Source organism: Cetorhinus maximus, chromosome 29 (genome assembly GCF_964194155.1).
Source record: "Cetorhinus maximus chromosome 29, sCetMax3.hap1.1, whole genome shotgun sequence".
Taxonomy (NCBI): domain Eukaryota; kingdom Metazoa; phylum Chordata; class Chondrichthyes; order Lamniformes; family Cetorhinidae; genus Cetorhinus; species Cetorhinus maximus.
This window is the reverse complement of record NC_135907.1, coordinates 2,658,953-2,674,018: the sequence shown is the minus strand read 5'-3', so window position 1 is coordinate 2,674,018 and position 15,066 is coordinate 2,658,953. Positions and strand designations below refer to the sequence as shown.

Here is a 15,066-nt window from a genome sequence, read left to right as displayed (position 1 = left end):
CCCAGAGAGGTCAAGGACAGCAACTAATTTGTTAGAGTTGAGAAACATTAGAAGTAACCATTACTTTGCTGGGTATATTCTACCGGCCACCAACAAGTGGGAAAGGTAGAGAGAAGCAAATTTGCAAGGAAGTTACAGAGAGATGCAATAATAATGGAGTAATTGAGGGGCTTTTAATTATCCTGATTATAAACTGGTGTAATAATACTTTAAAGAGCAGAGGGGGGAAAAGAGTTTCTAAAGTGTGTTCAGGAAAATTGTCTTCCTCAGTATGTTTCTGGAAGGTATCATTGATAGATCTGGTTCTGGGGAATGAGGAGGGTCAAGTGGATTAAGTGTCAGCAAATGACTATTTAGGGAACAGTGATCATAATATCATAAGGTTTAGGTTAGCCATGGGAAAGGACAAAGAGCAATCCAGAGTGAAAATACATAATTGGAGGAGGGGCAGTTTCAATTGGGTGAGAATGGAGTCAAAAATTGGCAGACAAAACTGGAACAGAACAATGTGCTGCCTTTAAAGAGGAGGTGGTTCAGGTACAGCTGCATTGGCGAAAGGTAGGGGAAACAAAGCCAGAGCTCACTGGATGATAAAGGAGATACAGAGTAAGAGAAACGGAAAAAGGACATGTATAACAGATGTCAATTTGATAATATAAGCGAGAATATAGAAAGCCCAGAGGGAAAGTGAAAGAAGAAATAAAAAGGCAAAGAGAGAAAAGATGGGCAGTTAATATTAAAGGAACCCAAAAGTCTTTTAAGGTGTCATGCCCCTAAGACATGAAAGAAATCATAAATTGTTTACATCAAGCCTTAACTTTATGCTTATTTAAAAAGTGGACTTGGTGAACCAAAAGATGGCTGCTACAGGTCACATGATTCACAAGTTGGATATGGTTTATGTAAATTTCCGACAGCAGTTACAGGACAAAAGCTCAGCCCTCATCCTTGTTGAATTGCACATATCATTGAGAGGACACATTACAATCAATAAAATCAGGGACCAGCAGACGATCCAACTCTCTCACCACTGAAGCTCTGCTTAGCTCTTAGCTCAGAAGAAGAGTCATACGAACCTGAAACATTAACTCTGTCTTTCTCTCCACAGATGCTGTTAGACCTGCTCAGTTTTTTCAGCTTTTTCTGTTTTTGTTTCAGATTTCCAGCATCCGCAGTATTTGGCTTTTATCCCTAGCCACTGAAACTCGTTATACCCACAGAGGTGTTAAAATCCAGCACCTACCTCCTAAGGTGAACCATGCATTTTGACCAGAGCATTGAAATTGCTTGTCAGCCTGCAACTGACTCATTAATGGGCAACATCACATGACCTAAACTTCTGGCTTTGGAAAGTTTTAATATTATGTTTCTCTATACCAATCTCATCTCGCTGTGTCTCCGTCAACTTTAAAGGAATTCTGCAAATTCTGCTTCAGCTAGCTGAACTCATCTGAACTGTAGCTTCTCTATGAAGGAACACTCACTGGGCTCTGACTTTCTGGACTCTGGCAATCACGTGATTTGATATCCATATCCGCGGTGCTTTTTCTTCTAAGTTATTCATAGGGCAGAATTTTTAAAAACCCTCATGAAACATCATCCCGCCCGTGGATGAGGTTTGATGCTTTTTCTGAAGCCCACCAGGGCTTCCGGCCTGCCCTCCAACCTTAAGGTTGGACGGGCAGGTCCATTAATTAGTTAAATTAGTTTTTAAATGGCCTCAACAGGCCGTTGGCAGGTCGGCGGGCGCACAGCTGTGCCCCCACCAACCTGAAAATGGAAATGACGCGGGGTGATGTCGGGAGTTCCGCCCGACGTCATCCTGCGTCATTTTACGCGTCGGCGAGTGGCCCCCACCCCCCCCCCCGCACGTCAAGCAGAAAATTCTGCCCATAGTTGTAAAAACTCCTCTTCCCTATCTTCTTATTCTGTGCTTATGTGTGTGCGTGTGTGAAGTTGTGACCATCCCCAGGGTTTGAATGTGTGAATAAACTATACGATTTAACCCTAAAGAGAGTTTGCTGTGAGTCACTTTAAAAATTGACCTCACAAACATAGGGTTTGGGGAAACCTGCCACAGCCTATTTCAAAATTTTTTTAAAAACTACGCTTTTGGACAGGTGGTGAAAAAATAAAAGAGTTAGTTTTGCCTCCCTCCCTTGTCCATAACAATAGTCACATAAATAGTGACAGAGTAGTCAAACGAAAGGTGAGGCTGATTAGGGACAAAAAGGAACCTATGCACAGAGACAAAGGGCATGGGCTGAGGTACTAAATGAATACTTTGCATCTATCTTTACCAAGGACGAAGATACTGCCAAGACAGAATGAAACAGAAGGCAGTTGAGATGCTGAAATAAAACAGAAAGTTAAAAGCAAAATACTGCGGATTCTGGAAATATGAAATAAAAACAGAAAGTGCTGGAAATACTCGGTGGTCCTGGCAGCATGTGTGGAGAGAGAAGCGGAGTAAACTTTTCAAGTCAAATATGACTCTTCTTCAGAACTGAAGGGAGGTAGAAATGTGATGGGTTTCATGCTGTTAAAAGGGGGGAGGGGCAGGAAGAACTAAAGGGAAGGCCGGGGATAGGGTAGAGGGCAGAGATTAAATAACAAAGATGTCATGGAACAAAAGGCAAAGGGAGTGGTAATGGTTGGAGTAAAGAAACAAAGCATTGGTCCAGAGTGAGTGTTAATGGCAGAATAATAAACAGCTTTGCCTGAAAGGAAAAGCATGAGAAACAAGATTCCGACTGGCACATGGCAAAAAAAAAGAATCAAAATGGAGGAGAGAGCTCATGGTCAGAAGTTGTTGAACTCAATGTTAAGTCCGGAAAGGCTGTAAAGTGCCTGGTCGGAAGAGGAGGTGCTGTTCCTCCAGTTTGCGTTGAGCTTCACTGGAACATTGCAGCGGGCCAAGGATGGACATGTGGGCATGAGAGCAGGGTGGAGTGTTGAAATGGCAAGCGACAGGGAGGTCTGGGTCATGTTTGCAGACTGAGCAGACGTATTTCGCAAAGTGGTCACCCAGTCTGTGTTTGATCTCCTCAATGTAAAGCAATGTGAGCAGCAAATACAATCGACTGAATTGAAAGAAGTACACCCGAAACACTGTTTCACCTGGAGGGAGTGTTTAGACGGTGAGGGGAGAGGAGGTATAAGGGCAGGTGTTACACCCTCGTGCGATCGCATGGGGAAGTGCCGTGGGAAGGGAATGAGGCATTGGGGGTGATAGAGGATTGGAACAGGCTATTGCAGTGGGAATGGTTCCTTTGGAATACTGACAGGGAAGGGGAGGGGGAGGTGTGATTGGTGGTAGCATCGTGCTGGATTTGGCGGAAATTGCGGAGGACGATCCTTTGAATGTGGAGGCTGGTGGAGTGAAAAATGAAGATAGGGAGAACCTATCATGGTTCTGAGAGGGAGGAGAAGGGGGAGACCAGAGTTGGGGGAGATGGATCAGACATGGTTGAGGGCCCTGTCAAACATAGTAGGGGGGGAATCCTCTTGAGGAAAAAGGAAGACATGTCAGAAACACTGTTCTGGAAGTATGCATATCAGAACAGATGTGATGGAGATGGAGGAGCTGGGAGAATGGGATAGAGTCCTTACAGGAGGCAGGGTGTGAGGGGGTGTAGTCGAGGCAGCTGTGGGAGTCGGTGGACTTGTAACGAATATTGGTGGACAGTCTATCACCAGAAATGGAGACAGAGAAGTCAAGAGAGGGTAGGGAAGTGTTGGAGATGGACCATGTGAAGGTGAGAGGATGGTGGAAATTGGAAACAAAGTTGATGAAGTTTTCCACTTCCCGGGGAGAGCAGGAAGCGACACCGACACAGTCATTGATGTACCGGAAACAGAGTTGGGACGGGGGATGGGTGGCGTGAGTAGGACTGGAGCAAGGAATGTTCTACATGCCCCACAAAAAAGACAGGCCATGGCAACATCTTTTACTTGGAGGAGGTGAGACAAGTTAAAGGAGAAATTGTTCAATGAGAGAACAAGTTCAGCCAGGTGGAGGAGAGTGGTGGTGGATGGAGCCCAATTGGGCCTCTGCTCAAGGAAGAAGCCGAGAGCCCTCAGACTGTCCTGGTGGGGGATGGAGGTGTAGAGAGATTGGACATCCATAGTGAAGAGGAGGTCGGACAAGGATATGAAGGTTGATGGCTTTTCAAGATGGGTCTGACCTGTTGAGTGTTTTCCAGCGCTTTCTGTTTTCATTTCAGGCTAATAGGCTCCTTTCCACCTCCCGAAACCCGAGCCTGACAACTGCACAGATTTGCAAGGCTTGGTATTGGCCTGGGGTTCTTCACGTGCCTTTTACAGCCCTTCCGGTACTAACCTCTGGTATGGTGGTGGGGACCTCTGTGAGCTGTTTCCTGACACAGGTCACCACGCGCTGAATGTTGTCGCAGATGCAGTAAGATGGACAGGCCACAGTACCGGCCACAAGAACGGTGAGTACAGCTCCCAGGAGCCAGTGACAGGAGCACTGCAAGAACATCTGGAAAAAGAAAGCCACTCGTGTTAGATCAGTGCTTCCCAAACCTTTACCCAGTGTGACTCCATTTTAATGCCTCTGGTTTGGTGTAAACCCCCCCCACCCCCACCAAATTTGGGGGGGTGTGAGAGTTGTTGAGCAGGCGGAGTGGGGGGGGGGTGTGGGGTGACCCTCAGTTGTTGGCCGGGGTGGGTTTGCTGGCAGCACTAAAGTAAAACAAAACAGCAGAATAGTTGCTTGATGTTTAATTATTAACCTTCACACAAACATTAAACATCTGAAAAGCTGTGTTGTCAAATTTAAACTATTTCGTGAAAGAGTCAGCCTACTCTCCGGGCCTAGTGAGACAGAGATCCTGTACATCCGTGCTTTTGAAAATGGCCCAAACTAGCAAGGAGGAAAGTGGTTATTTAAATCTCCGGAGAACAAAAGCTGGAAACATGAAACATCCCAAATGATTTGAAAGATGGTCTCAGAAGCCACGTTGAATAGGCCGAGAATGAGCAGGTTTTAGGCAGGGCCCCCGTCTCTGGGGATGTCACACTAAAATCAATGACTAGATTCAAAGACAGAGGGTGGGGTCGTTCCCGATTGGCACTAAGTGCGGTAGCGAGCGGGAAAAACGACGTTTTACCCGTTGGCCACAATGGCGGCTTCTCATGCTGTCTCATCCCCGATCACGTGTTCCCAGGAAACACGCTGTTTCGATGGTGGGTGGGCTCTCATTCGCCCGCCGCACCGTCACCTCACCGCTTCATCTCGCCGGCCGCCATGTTTAAAATCCAGCCGTGCGCACACACCTCAGTGCTTCTGGCCCAGGGCTGCTGCAAAGGAGACAGGATGGCTCTGAATTCAAAAAGACTGCAGCCCCCAGATTTAATGACACGTCCCTCGAGCGCCTTTAAAACGCCGTGGAGGCTCACCGTGATGTCCTCTAACCCGCTCTGGCCGCAGGATGGGCAGCTGCATCACCCATCCAGCATGGGAGGCAGTGGCAGCGGTGGTCAGTGCCAATGCCCTGCAAAAGAGGACAGCCACCCAGTGCCACTACAGGAAGAATGATCTCCTCCCTTCCACCAGGGTAAGTCACTCTTCTCATCACTCTCAACTCACACACTCACAAACCCATCACACATCCACAGGGATCTCACATCTCAAGGGACAACACCACTAACTCTCACACACACCCTCACATCTCCATCAGGCTCATATCCTCTGGAGCTCACATCCTCATCCCGTCCATGGCTCCGCTCACCACACAAACATTCCATGTGTCCTGCTCACACTCTCTCCATCTGTTTTCATGCAGGAGAAGCTGGCTCACAACAGCAGGGAGAGGTCCCAGACCAGGGGTGGAGTGGCCCACATTAGGCCCCTCACTCACTTTGAGGAGTGTGCCCTCGCGCTGACTGGTGAGGATGTGGACCCTGCCTGCAGTGACAGTGAGGCCGGTGGCGAACACCCACATGAGGATCCTGCACCACATCATCCCTCTCCCAACGTGACTGTGAGTGTGAGTGCTCTCTCTGCTGCTTTTGACTCTGCTGCCATGCACTAATTATCTCTATGACTTCTTCAGGGCTAAAGAGAAGTAGAAATATGATGAAATTTATACTGTTGAAGGGGGGGGTGGAGCAGGTGAAGCTGGATAGAAGGCCAGCGATAGGTGCGGGCAAAGGAGAGATTGACAAGGTGTCATGAACAGAAGGACAAAGGGGGTGTTAATGGTAGTGGTGAGAGCTAAAGGAGGTGCTGATAGTGGCATTAAGGTCAGAAAGCAGATTGTGATAATAGCAGGACAAGGCCCGACGCCAGTGGGCATGGAAAATTCCACCCAGAGAGAAAAAGATCGGGTGTATGTATCATAAGAACATGCGAAATATGAGCAGTAGGAGGCCATTCAGCCCTTTAAGCCCGTTCAGTCATTCAATGAGATCATGGCCTATCCTCTACTTCAACATCATTTTTCTGCGCTATCCCCGTATCACCTGATGGGACCTTGGAGCCAGTCCCAGGACTTTTCTGACAGAGTCTCCATTATGGCCTCGGAGCTCGGGACCCCAAAATCTTGTCCCATGACCCCGCTGGGGGTCACGAACCACGGTTTGGAGACCCCTGTGTTAGATAGTCTTCTTATGTGCATGTTGAGGATGGGATTGATGTCAACCAGAACTTTTTTTTCTATTCACAGGTTGTGGGTGATGCTGACTTGGCCAACATTTATTGTCCATCTTTAATTCCCTTGAGATGGTGGCGGTGAGCTGCCTTCCTGAATACAACTGAATGGCTTGCTAGGCCATTTTGAAGGGCAGTTAAGATGATTTTATGACCTTATGATCATCCACATTGCTGCGGGTATGGAGTCACATGTAGGCCAGACTGGGTAAGGACGGCAGATTTCCTTCCCTAAAGGACATTAGTGAACCAGATGGGTTTTTACAACAATTCGGTAACTTCATGGTCTCTATTACTGAGACCCGCTTTTTATTCCAGATTTATTTATTTAACTCAATTTAAATTCCCGAGTTGTCTTGGTGGAATTTGAACTTGTGCTTCCGGGTCATTAATCCAGGCCTCAGGGTTAATATTCCAGTAATAAGAGAGAATCTAACCATCACCCCTTGACATTCAATAGCATTACCATCGCTGAATCCCCTACTGTCAACATCCTGGGGGTTACCACTGATCAGAAACCAAACTCGACCAGCTATATAAATACTGTGGCTACAAGAGCAGGTCAGAGGCTAGGAATACTTGGCGATTAACTCACCTCCTGACTCCCCAAAGCCTGTCCATCATCTACAAGGCATAAGTCAGGAATGTGATGGAATACTCTCCATTTTCCTGGATGAGCGCAGCTCCTACAACACTCAAGAGGCTTGACACCATCCAGGACAAAGCAGCCCCGCTTGATTGGCACCGCATCCACAAACATTCACTCCCTCCACCACCCACACACAGTAGCAGCAGTGTGTGTACCGTCTACAAGATGCACTGCAGCAACTCACCAAGGCTCCTTCAACAGCACCTTCCAAAACCATGACCACTACTATCTAGAAGGACAAGGGCAGCAGACACATGGGAACACCACCAACTGCAAGCTCCCCTCCAAGTCACTCACCATCCTGACTTGGAAATATATCCCCGTTCCTTCACTGTCACTAGATCAAAATCCTGCAACTCCCTCCCTAACAGCGCTGTGGGTGTACCTACACCACAGGGACTGCAGCGGTTCAAGAAGGCAGCTCCCCACCACCTTCTCAAGGGCAATTAGGGATGGGCAATAAATGCTGGCCTAGCCAGTGACGCCCACATTCCAGGAAAGAGTGAGAAAAAACAAGTAGTAAAACAATGGTGCAATCCCCTGAAAATGAAAGCAGGTGCTTGGCTTTGTCTGGAAGTCCTATTTCATTTGAATGCTTCCGTCTCGAGTCGGTCGCCAATTTTTCTCTGCGATTGTTTGAGCAAAGGTCACAGGAAACAGATGCAGTTGGAACTTTAACAAAGATGTCAGCTGCGGTTTAATGGGTAACCCTTGCCCCTGAAGCTGTGGTTTCAAGTCCCAAAGCCAAGGGCTTGTGTAACTTATCTGAGGCTGACACATCAGCGCAGCAGTGAGGGGCTGGTGTAATGTGCTGCCTTCAGGTAGATGATAAGCTTGATCCTATCTGCCCTCTTAGACGGACGTAAAGGATTCCCAGCCGACATTTCTCTGCTGACTAACATCGTTACCCTCTTTGATTGCAATCCTATAGCAGGAATTTAATTAAAATAGTTGTTTTTAACAGTCCATCATGACCCTCTCCATCTTTGCAAACTGGCGCCCCAGATCTAAACTCCCTTTCCTGCTCCAAAGTCCTTGAACTTTCTCCCAAATCCGTGCTCATTTTTCCCGGAACTTCATGTTTGAATCTCTCCAATTATGTTTCCACTTCTGTCGCTATGTTGAAAAAGCTCTTACCCAAGTCACAAACGACACACTATGTGACTGTGACTATGGTAAACTTTCCCTCCTTGTTCTTCTTGACCTGTCTTTGACACGGTTGACCATGTTGTTCCTCCTTCAATTCCTCTCCGCTGTCGTCCAGCTGGGTGGGACTGCTCTCGTCTGCTTTTATTTTCCAATTCGTGGACAGATAGTCACCTGGAATAACAACTCTTCACACTTCCACAATGTTACTCTGGACTCTCCCAAGGATCTAACCCTGGTGCTCTCTTATCCTCCATTTAGACATATTGCCCCTTAACAACATCACCCAAAGAACTACGTTAGGTTCCACAAGCCATTGCCTGTGGGCCCCACCACCAGCTCCATCCCTCTGTCCAAGGCTGAATCAGATTGATCACAGCTTTGGTGTCATATTTGATGCTAAGACGATCTTCCAACCTGCTTACTTCCACCTCTGTAAGGTGGCCCACCTCTGTTGCTGCCTCAGCTCATCTGCTGCTGAAGCCCTCATCCATGCCTTTGTTATCTCCAGACCTAATTATTCCACAGCTCTGCTGTCTGGCCTCCCATCCTCCATAAACTTCAGCTCATCCAAAATTGTGCTGCCTGTACCCTGACTCACACCAAGTCCAATTCACCCATCACCCTGGTGTTTTGCTGATAGACTTTGGCTCCCAGTCTGGCAACGCCTCAATTTTTAAATTCTTATCCCTGATTCCCAATTCCTCCGTGGCATCACCCCTTCCTACCTCTAATCTCCTCCAGCCCTATGATTCTCTGAGATATCTATACTCCTCTAATTCTTGCCTCTTGCACATCCCCGATTTTAATTACTCTGCCACTGGTGGTTGTGGTAGGGGCTGCCTTGATCCTAAGCTCTGAAACCCCCACTCTGGAACTCTCTGTCTCTCCAACTCGTTTTCCTCCTTTAAGACACTAATTAAAACCTACCTCTTAGCAAGCATTTGGTCAGCTGACCTAATATCTCCTCAAGTGCCTCAGTGCCAAATTTTGTTTGATAAGGCTCCTGTGAAGTGCCTTATGGGACATTAATTGGAACTATACAAATACCAATTGTTTAAATTTGAGTGAGAGATCCTGGGTGGAATTTAATGCCGTTCCCCCATCTTTGTTGTCTGTCTCTAGTTTCTATTGTAGCTGCAAAAGCAACAGTTCAACCCAAACAGGCTGCAACTTAATTGTAATAACATTCAGAAAAATGAATTAACATTTAATTTTAATATAGTTCAAATTGAGGCATTGCCAGACTGGGTAAATCAGAGAGTGTTGGGGTGATGGGTGAATGCATGGGGCTTGCTTCAAGTTAAAACAGGGGGCCGAAGAGTTTTGGATGAGCTCAAGTTTACAAAGGATGCAGAGTCTTTGGGAACCTGATTAGCTGTGCGTCGGAATGGTCAAGCCTAGAAGTAACAACGGCAATTATAAGGGTTCATAAACTATTGTTATGTCAACAGTTAAAAAGCAGCCACTTACAAAGGGACATTCAGTTTGTGAAAATTTGCTTCACCAACCTTACGCATTGTTGATTAACTCCACAATGAATAAGACAGTGGGCGTCAAAGCTGTTTGGGTCCAAGTGGATCGCACCCAAATTTGCTTATGATACAAAGAAAGGTAGGAAAGCAAGTTTGAGGAGGATACAACGAGTCTGTGAAGGGATATAGATAGGTTACGTTTGACAGGAAGAATAGAAAGACAGAATATTTTTAAATGGGGAGACACTGCAGAACGCTGCGGTACAGAGGGATCTGGGTGTCCTTGTGCATGAATCACAAAAAGTCAACGTGCAGGTACAGCAAATAATTAGGAAGGCAAATGGAATGTTGGCCTTTATTGCGAGAGTGATTGAGTATAAAAGTAGGGAAGTCTAGTTACAACTGTACAGGGCATTGGTGAGACCAACACCTGGAGTACTGTGTACAGTTTTGGTCTCCTTACTTAAGGGAAATATAATTGCATTGGAAGCAGTTCAGAGAAGGTTCACTCGTCTGATTCCTGGGATGAAGGGGTTGTCTTATGAAGAGAGTTTGTGCAGGTTGGGCCTATACACATTGGGGGAGATTCTGAGGGTAGATGCTGAGAGGATGTTTTCCCTCGTGGGGGAACCTAGAACTAGGGGGCACAGTTTGAAAATAAGGAGTCTCCCATTTAAGACGTAGATGATGAGGAATTTCTTCTCTCAGAGGGTTGTTCATCTTTGTAATTCTCTTCCCCCAAGAGCAGTGGAGGTTGGGTCATTGAATATATTCAAGGCTGAGTTAGACAGATTTTTGATCTACAAGGGAGTCAAGGGTTAGGAGGGCAGACAGGAAAGTGAATTTAAGGCCAGAAACAGATCAGCCATAATCGTATTGGATGACAGAACAGGCTTGATGGGCCAAATGGCCTACTCCTGCTCCTATTTCTTATGATCTTATTTGGAATGACCCTTCCAACGCTCAAAGTCCATAAAATTCAAATCAGTTGCAGATATGAGCGCCGCTGAGATGTTTGAGTTTCTAGGCCGCAGGGGCTCACAGGCCTCTGTTTTGATCCCCTCCCTGGACATGTGTTGTACACAAAATGCGGCTTTTTCCCAAAATAACATGACTGACAAATGCAATTTTCTCTTATCTCCTGAAGATGCTCGTGCAGTGACACCATTCCATTCTAGATTCCTCATGTAAGTGGGTAATTTTTCATCTATCAGTGGGTATCATACGTATATAGTTGGGATGTGTCAGTTAAACTCATCCCTGTCCTCGCCTGACCCCCAAATACTGCACTCTCCACCCAGGAAACATTAGACCAGGAACAGGATTCTAATCCAACTTCCCCCTAAAAGCTTCTATGTTATTTGCTTCAATTGGTTCTGTGGTAGCGGCTTCCACATTCTAACCACTCGCTGAGCAAAAAGATTTCACCTGAATTCCCGATTGGATTTATTAGTGACTATCTCCTTTTAGGAGGTTTTAAGGTGCAGTGGGTAGTGTCCCTGCCTCTGGGACAGAAGCTCCAGGTTCAAGTCCCATCCCAGGACCTGATGGTCAAGGAAGGTGCGTTCATAACGTGGCCAAACAGGTTGAGTATCAACCTGCAAATCCTTCCAACACCCACCCATGGCAGATGGTAAGAGCGGGAGAGATTCCTGGTCAGCTGTGTGATGGAAGGAACGTTGGAGCCTCTACCATCACTATCCATAACTCCAGACCACAACATGAATGAAAAAGTACATGTTACCACAGCAACTTGGACTCCCTGAGTGATCTGTAACACACCACCATATCTTTTAATTATGTCTTCTAGTTTTGGGTCCTCTCTATGCCTCGATGTCTACCCTATTGAACTCCCTCATAATTTGAAAGACTTTTATTAGCTAACACCTCACATCTGGCTACTCAAAGGTGCTGAGGCCAACGGTACCGACTTGCATCCTGGCTGGGGTCAGCCAACAGCACTGAGCTGATGATCGAGCATGGAATGTTCCTGAATTAGAAGCCTCAGTGTGACAGCAGCCAGAGCACAAGCGGCCCCTAGTCTTGGTCTCACCAGCCAGGAGTGCGTTGGAATAATGAAGTCTTAACAGCAAGTGGAAACATCTCTCCATTTACCCTATCAAACCTTTCATACTTGAGCACAAAAATCAGGGTTGACATTGCAGTGCAGTACTGAGGGAGTGCTGCACTGTCGGAGGTGCTGTATTTTGGATGAGACATTAAACTGTGGCCCCTTTCAGGGGTCATAAAAAATCCCATGATGTCATTCTGATGAGGAGCAGTGGCGTTCTCCCCCCAAACCCCGCCCTCCACCGTGTCCCGATCATTGGGAGCTCGATAATGTTGGAGTTTGTGTTTGTCAACAGACATCATGTCAGCATTCGAGGCAGAGGAAGCATTATCCCCCCTAGAGAACGATGCTTCACACCCATGGCCAGATCCAATCTTTTATTTGACTTGGAATGTGTTTTGGCTCAGGCATTCCTGACTTGGCCCCCGCTCTGACTGACCCTGAAAATACCAGCCCAGGTCCTGCCTCCTCCTACTCACCCAGTGAATGTTATTGTTGGAGCAGAACTCCCGCAGGTCGCGCAGAAAGAAAGGGACAATTCTTAAACCACTGAAGTCCTCGTATGATTAGTTCTCTCTAACGGTGCCTCAACCACTCGGAGGGCTCAAGAACAGAAGCTGCCCGTTTAAAACAGAATTTTAAGCTGGCAGAGGGACATTTCCTTATAAAGGGATTCCACTGTATTCAACTTTCATTTCACCAAAATAACTTTTAAGAAAGACTTGCATTTATGTAGCGCCTCTTATGGCCACCACACGCCTCAAGGTGCTTTACAGCCAATGAAGTGCTTCGTAGGTGTAATCGCTGTTGTAATGTAGGAAACCCAGCAGCCAAATTGAGCACAGTGAGCTCCTACAATCAGCAATATCATAATGATCAGATAATCTGTTTTTGTGATGTTGATTGATGGATAAATATTGGCTGGGACACGGTGGAGGGCGGGGTTGGGGGATGTGGAGAATGCCACTGCTCTTCATCAAAATAACATCATGGGATTTTTTATATGACCCCTGAAAGGGGCCACATTTTAACGTCTCACCCAAAATACAGCACCTCTGACAGTGCGGCACTCCCTCAGTACTGCACTACAATGTCAACCCTGATTTTTGTGCTCAAGTATGAAAGGTTTGATAGGGTAAATGGAGAGACGTTTCCACTTGCTGGTAAGACTTCATTATTCCAACACACTCCTGGCTGGTGAGACCAAGGCTCGGGGCTTTATCTTTTTTTATTGTCAGTTCTTGGGATGTGAGCATCACTGGCAAGGTCAGCATTTATTGCCCACCCCTATTTTTCCCCCAAAATATGCTTTATTCATAACATTTGTAAAAGTACATTACAAAACATTTTGACTTGGAAATGACAGAAAGTGCAAGCTTGTCCCCATACAGCATGTTCCACTATGAGGTGCCTCTATACAATTGTAATCCTCTTGGTATCTATAATGTACATTCCATATCAGACATATAGGCTGAGGGTAAGACATTTCAGAATGTGCTTGCCATTCCTATTTGGCCTTGACCAGGTGGTGGTGAGCCACTTACAATTGAATAGCTTGCTCGGCCATTTCAGAGGGTGGTTAAGAGTCAACCGCATTGCTGTGGGTCTGGAGTCACATGTAGGCCAGACCGAGTAAGGATGGCAGATTTCCTTCCCTAAGGGGATGAGTGAGCCAGATGGATTTTTATAATTATTAATGAGACTAGCTTTTTAATTCCAGATTTATTAATTAATTGAATTTAAACTCCCCCCCCAACTATGGTAGTAAGATTTGAATTCATACCCCCCAGAGCATTCGTACAGGCCTCTGGGTTACATTACCACATCCCTACCATCCCCCACTTTGGGGGTGGTAGGGGGAGGCTGAAACTACATACAAACATACGAACAAGGAGCCCATTCAGCCCCTCGAGCCTGCTCTGCCATTTAATAAGATCATGGCTGATCTGCTAGTAACCCGAAATCTGCATCCCACCGACCGCCGATAAGCTATCACCACCCCCCCTTACTTACCAAGAATCTGTCCACCTCTGCCTTAAAAATATTCAAAGACTCTGCTTCCGCCACCTTTTCAGGATGAGAGTTCCAAAGACTCACTGCCTTCTGTGTTAAAAAATTTCCCCTCATCTCTGTTTTAAAAGGGCGACCTCTAATTTTTAAACAGTGACTCCTAGTTCTAGATTCTCCCACAAGAGGAAACATCCTCTCCACATTCACCCTGTCAAGTCCCCTCAGGATTTTATATGTTTCAATTAAGTCATCTCTTACTCTTCTAAACTCCAGCGGATACAAGCCTGGTCTGTCCAACCTATCATAAGACAGCCCACCCATTCCTTGTATTAGTCTGGTAACCCTTCCCTGAACTGCTTCTAACACATTTACATCCTTCCTTAAATAAGGTGACCAATACTGTACACAATACTCCATATGCGGTCTCACTAGTGCCCTGTACAACTGAAGCATAACCTCCCTACTTTTGTATTCAATTCTCCTCACAATAAATGATAACATTCTATTAGATTTCCTAATTACTTGCTGTACTTGCATATTAGCCTTTTGTGATTCATGCACTAAGACACCCAGATCCCTCTGAACCTTAGAGCTCTGCAATTTCTCACTATTTAGATAATATGTCTTCCTATCAAAATTAACAATTTCACAAGTTCCAACATTAAAGTCTGTCTGCCACTCACTTAACTTATCTATATCTGTTTGTAGCCTCCTTATGTCCTCTCCACAACTTTCTTTCCTATCTATCTTTGTGTCATCAGCAAATTTGGCAACCATCCCTTCAATCCCTTCATCCAAGTCACTTATATAAATTGTAAACAGTTGTGGTCCCTGCATTGGTCCTTGTGGCACACCACTCGTTACATCTTGCCAACCAGAAAAAGACCCATTTATGCCTACTTTCTGCTTCCTGTTAGCCAGCCAATCTTCTTTCCACACCAATATGTCACCCCTTATACCATGAGCTTTTATTTTCTGCAATAACCTTTGATGTGACACTTTATCAAAAGCCTTCTGGAAATCTAAGTACAGTATATCC

The 15,066-nt window shown here is 46.0% G+C and overlaps 1 protein-coding gene across 3 annotated transcripts in view; it reads right to left on the bottom strand.

Annotated features, from left to right (window-relative positions):
- The window catches only part of LOC144669554 (chondroadherin-like protein), a 79,948-nt gene that overhangs the window by 28,847 nt on the left and 36,035 nt on the right, over positions 1-15,066 (bottom strand). For all 3 annotated transcript variants that reach the window (XM_078532040.1, XM_078532039.1, XM_078532037.1), the window contains one exon: positions 4,343-4,504. In XM_078532040.1, the coding sequence (XP_078388166.1) occupies positions 4,343-4,504 (162 nt within the window). The remainder of the gene's footprint in view (positions 1-4,342; positions 4,505-15,066) is intronic.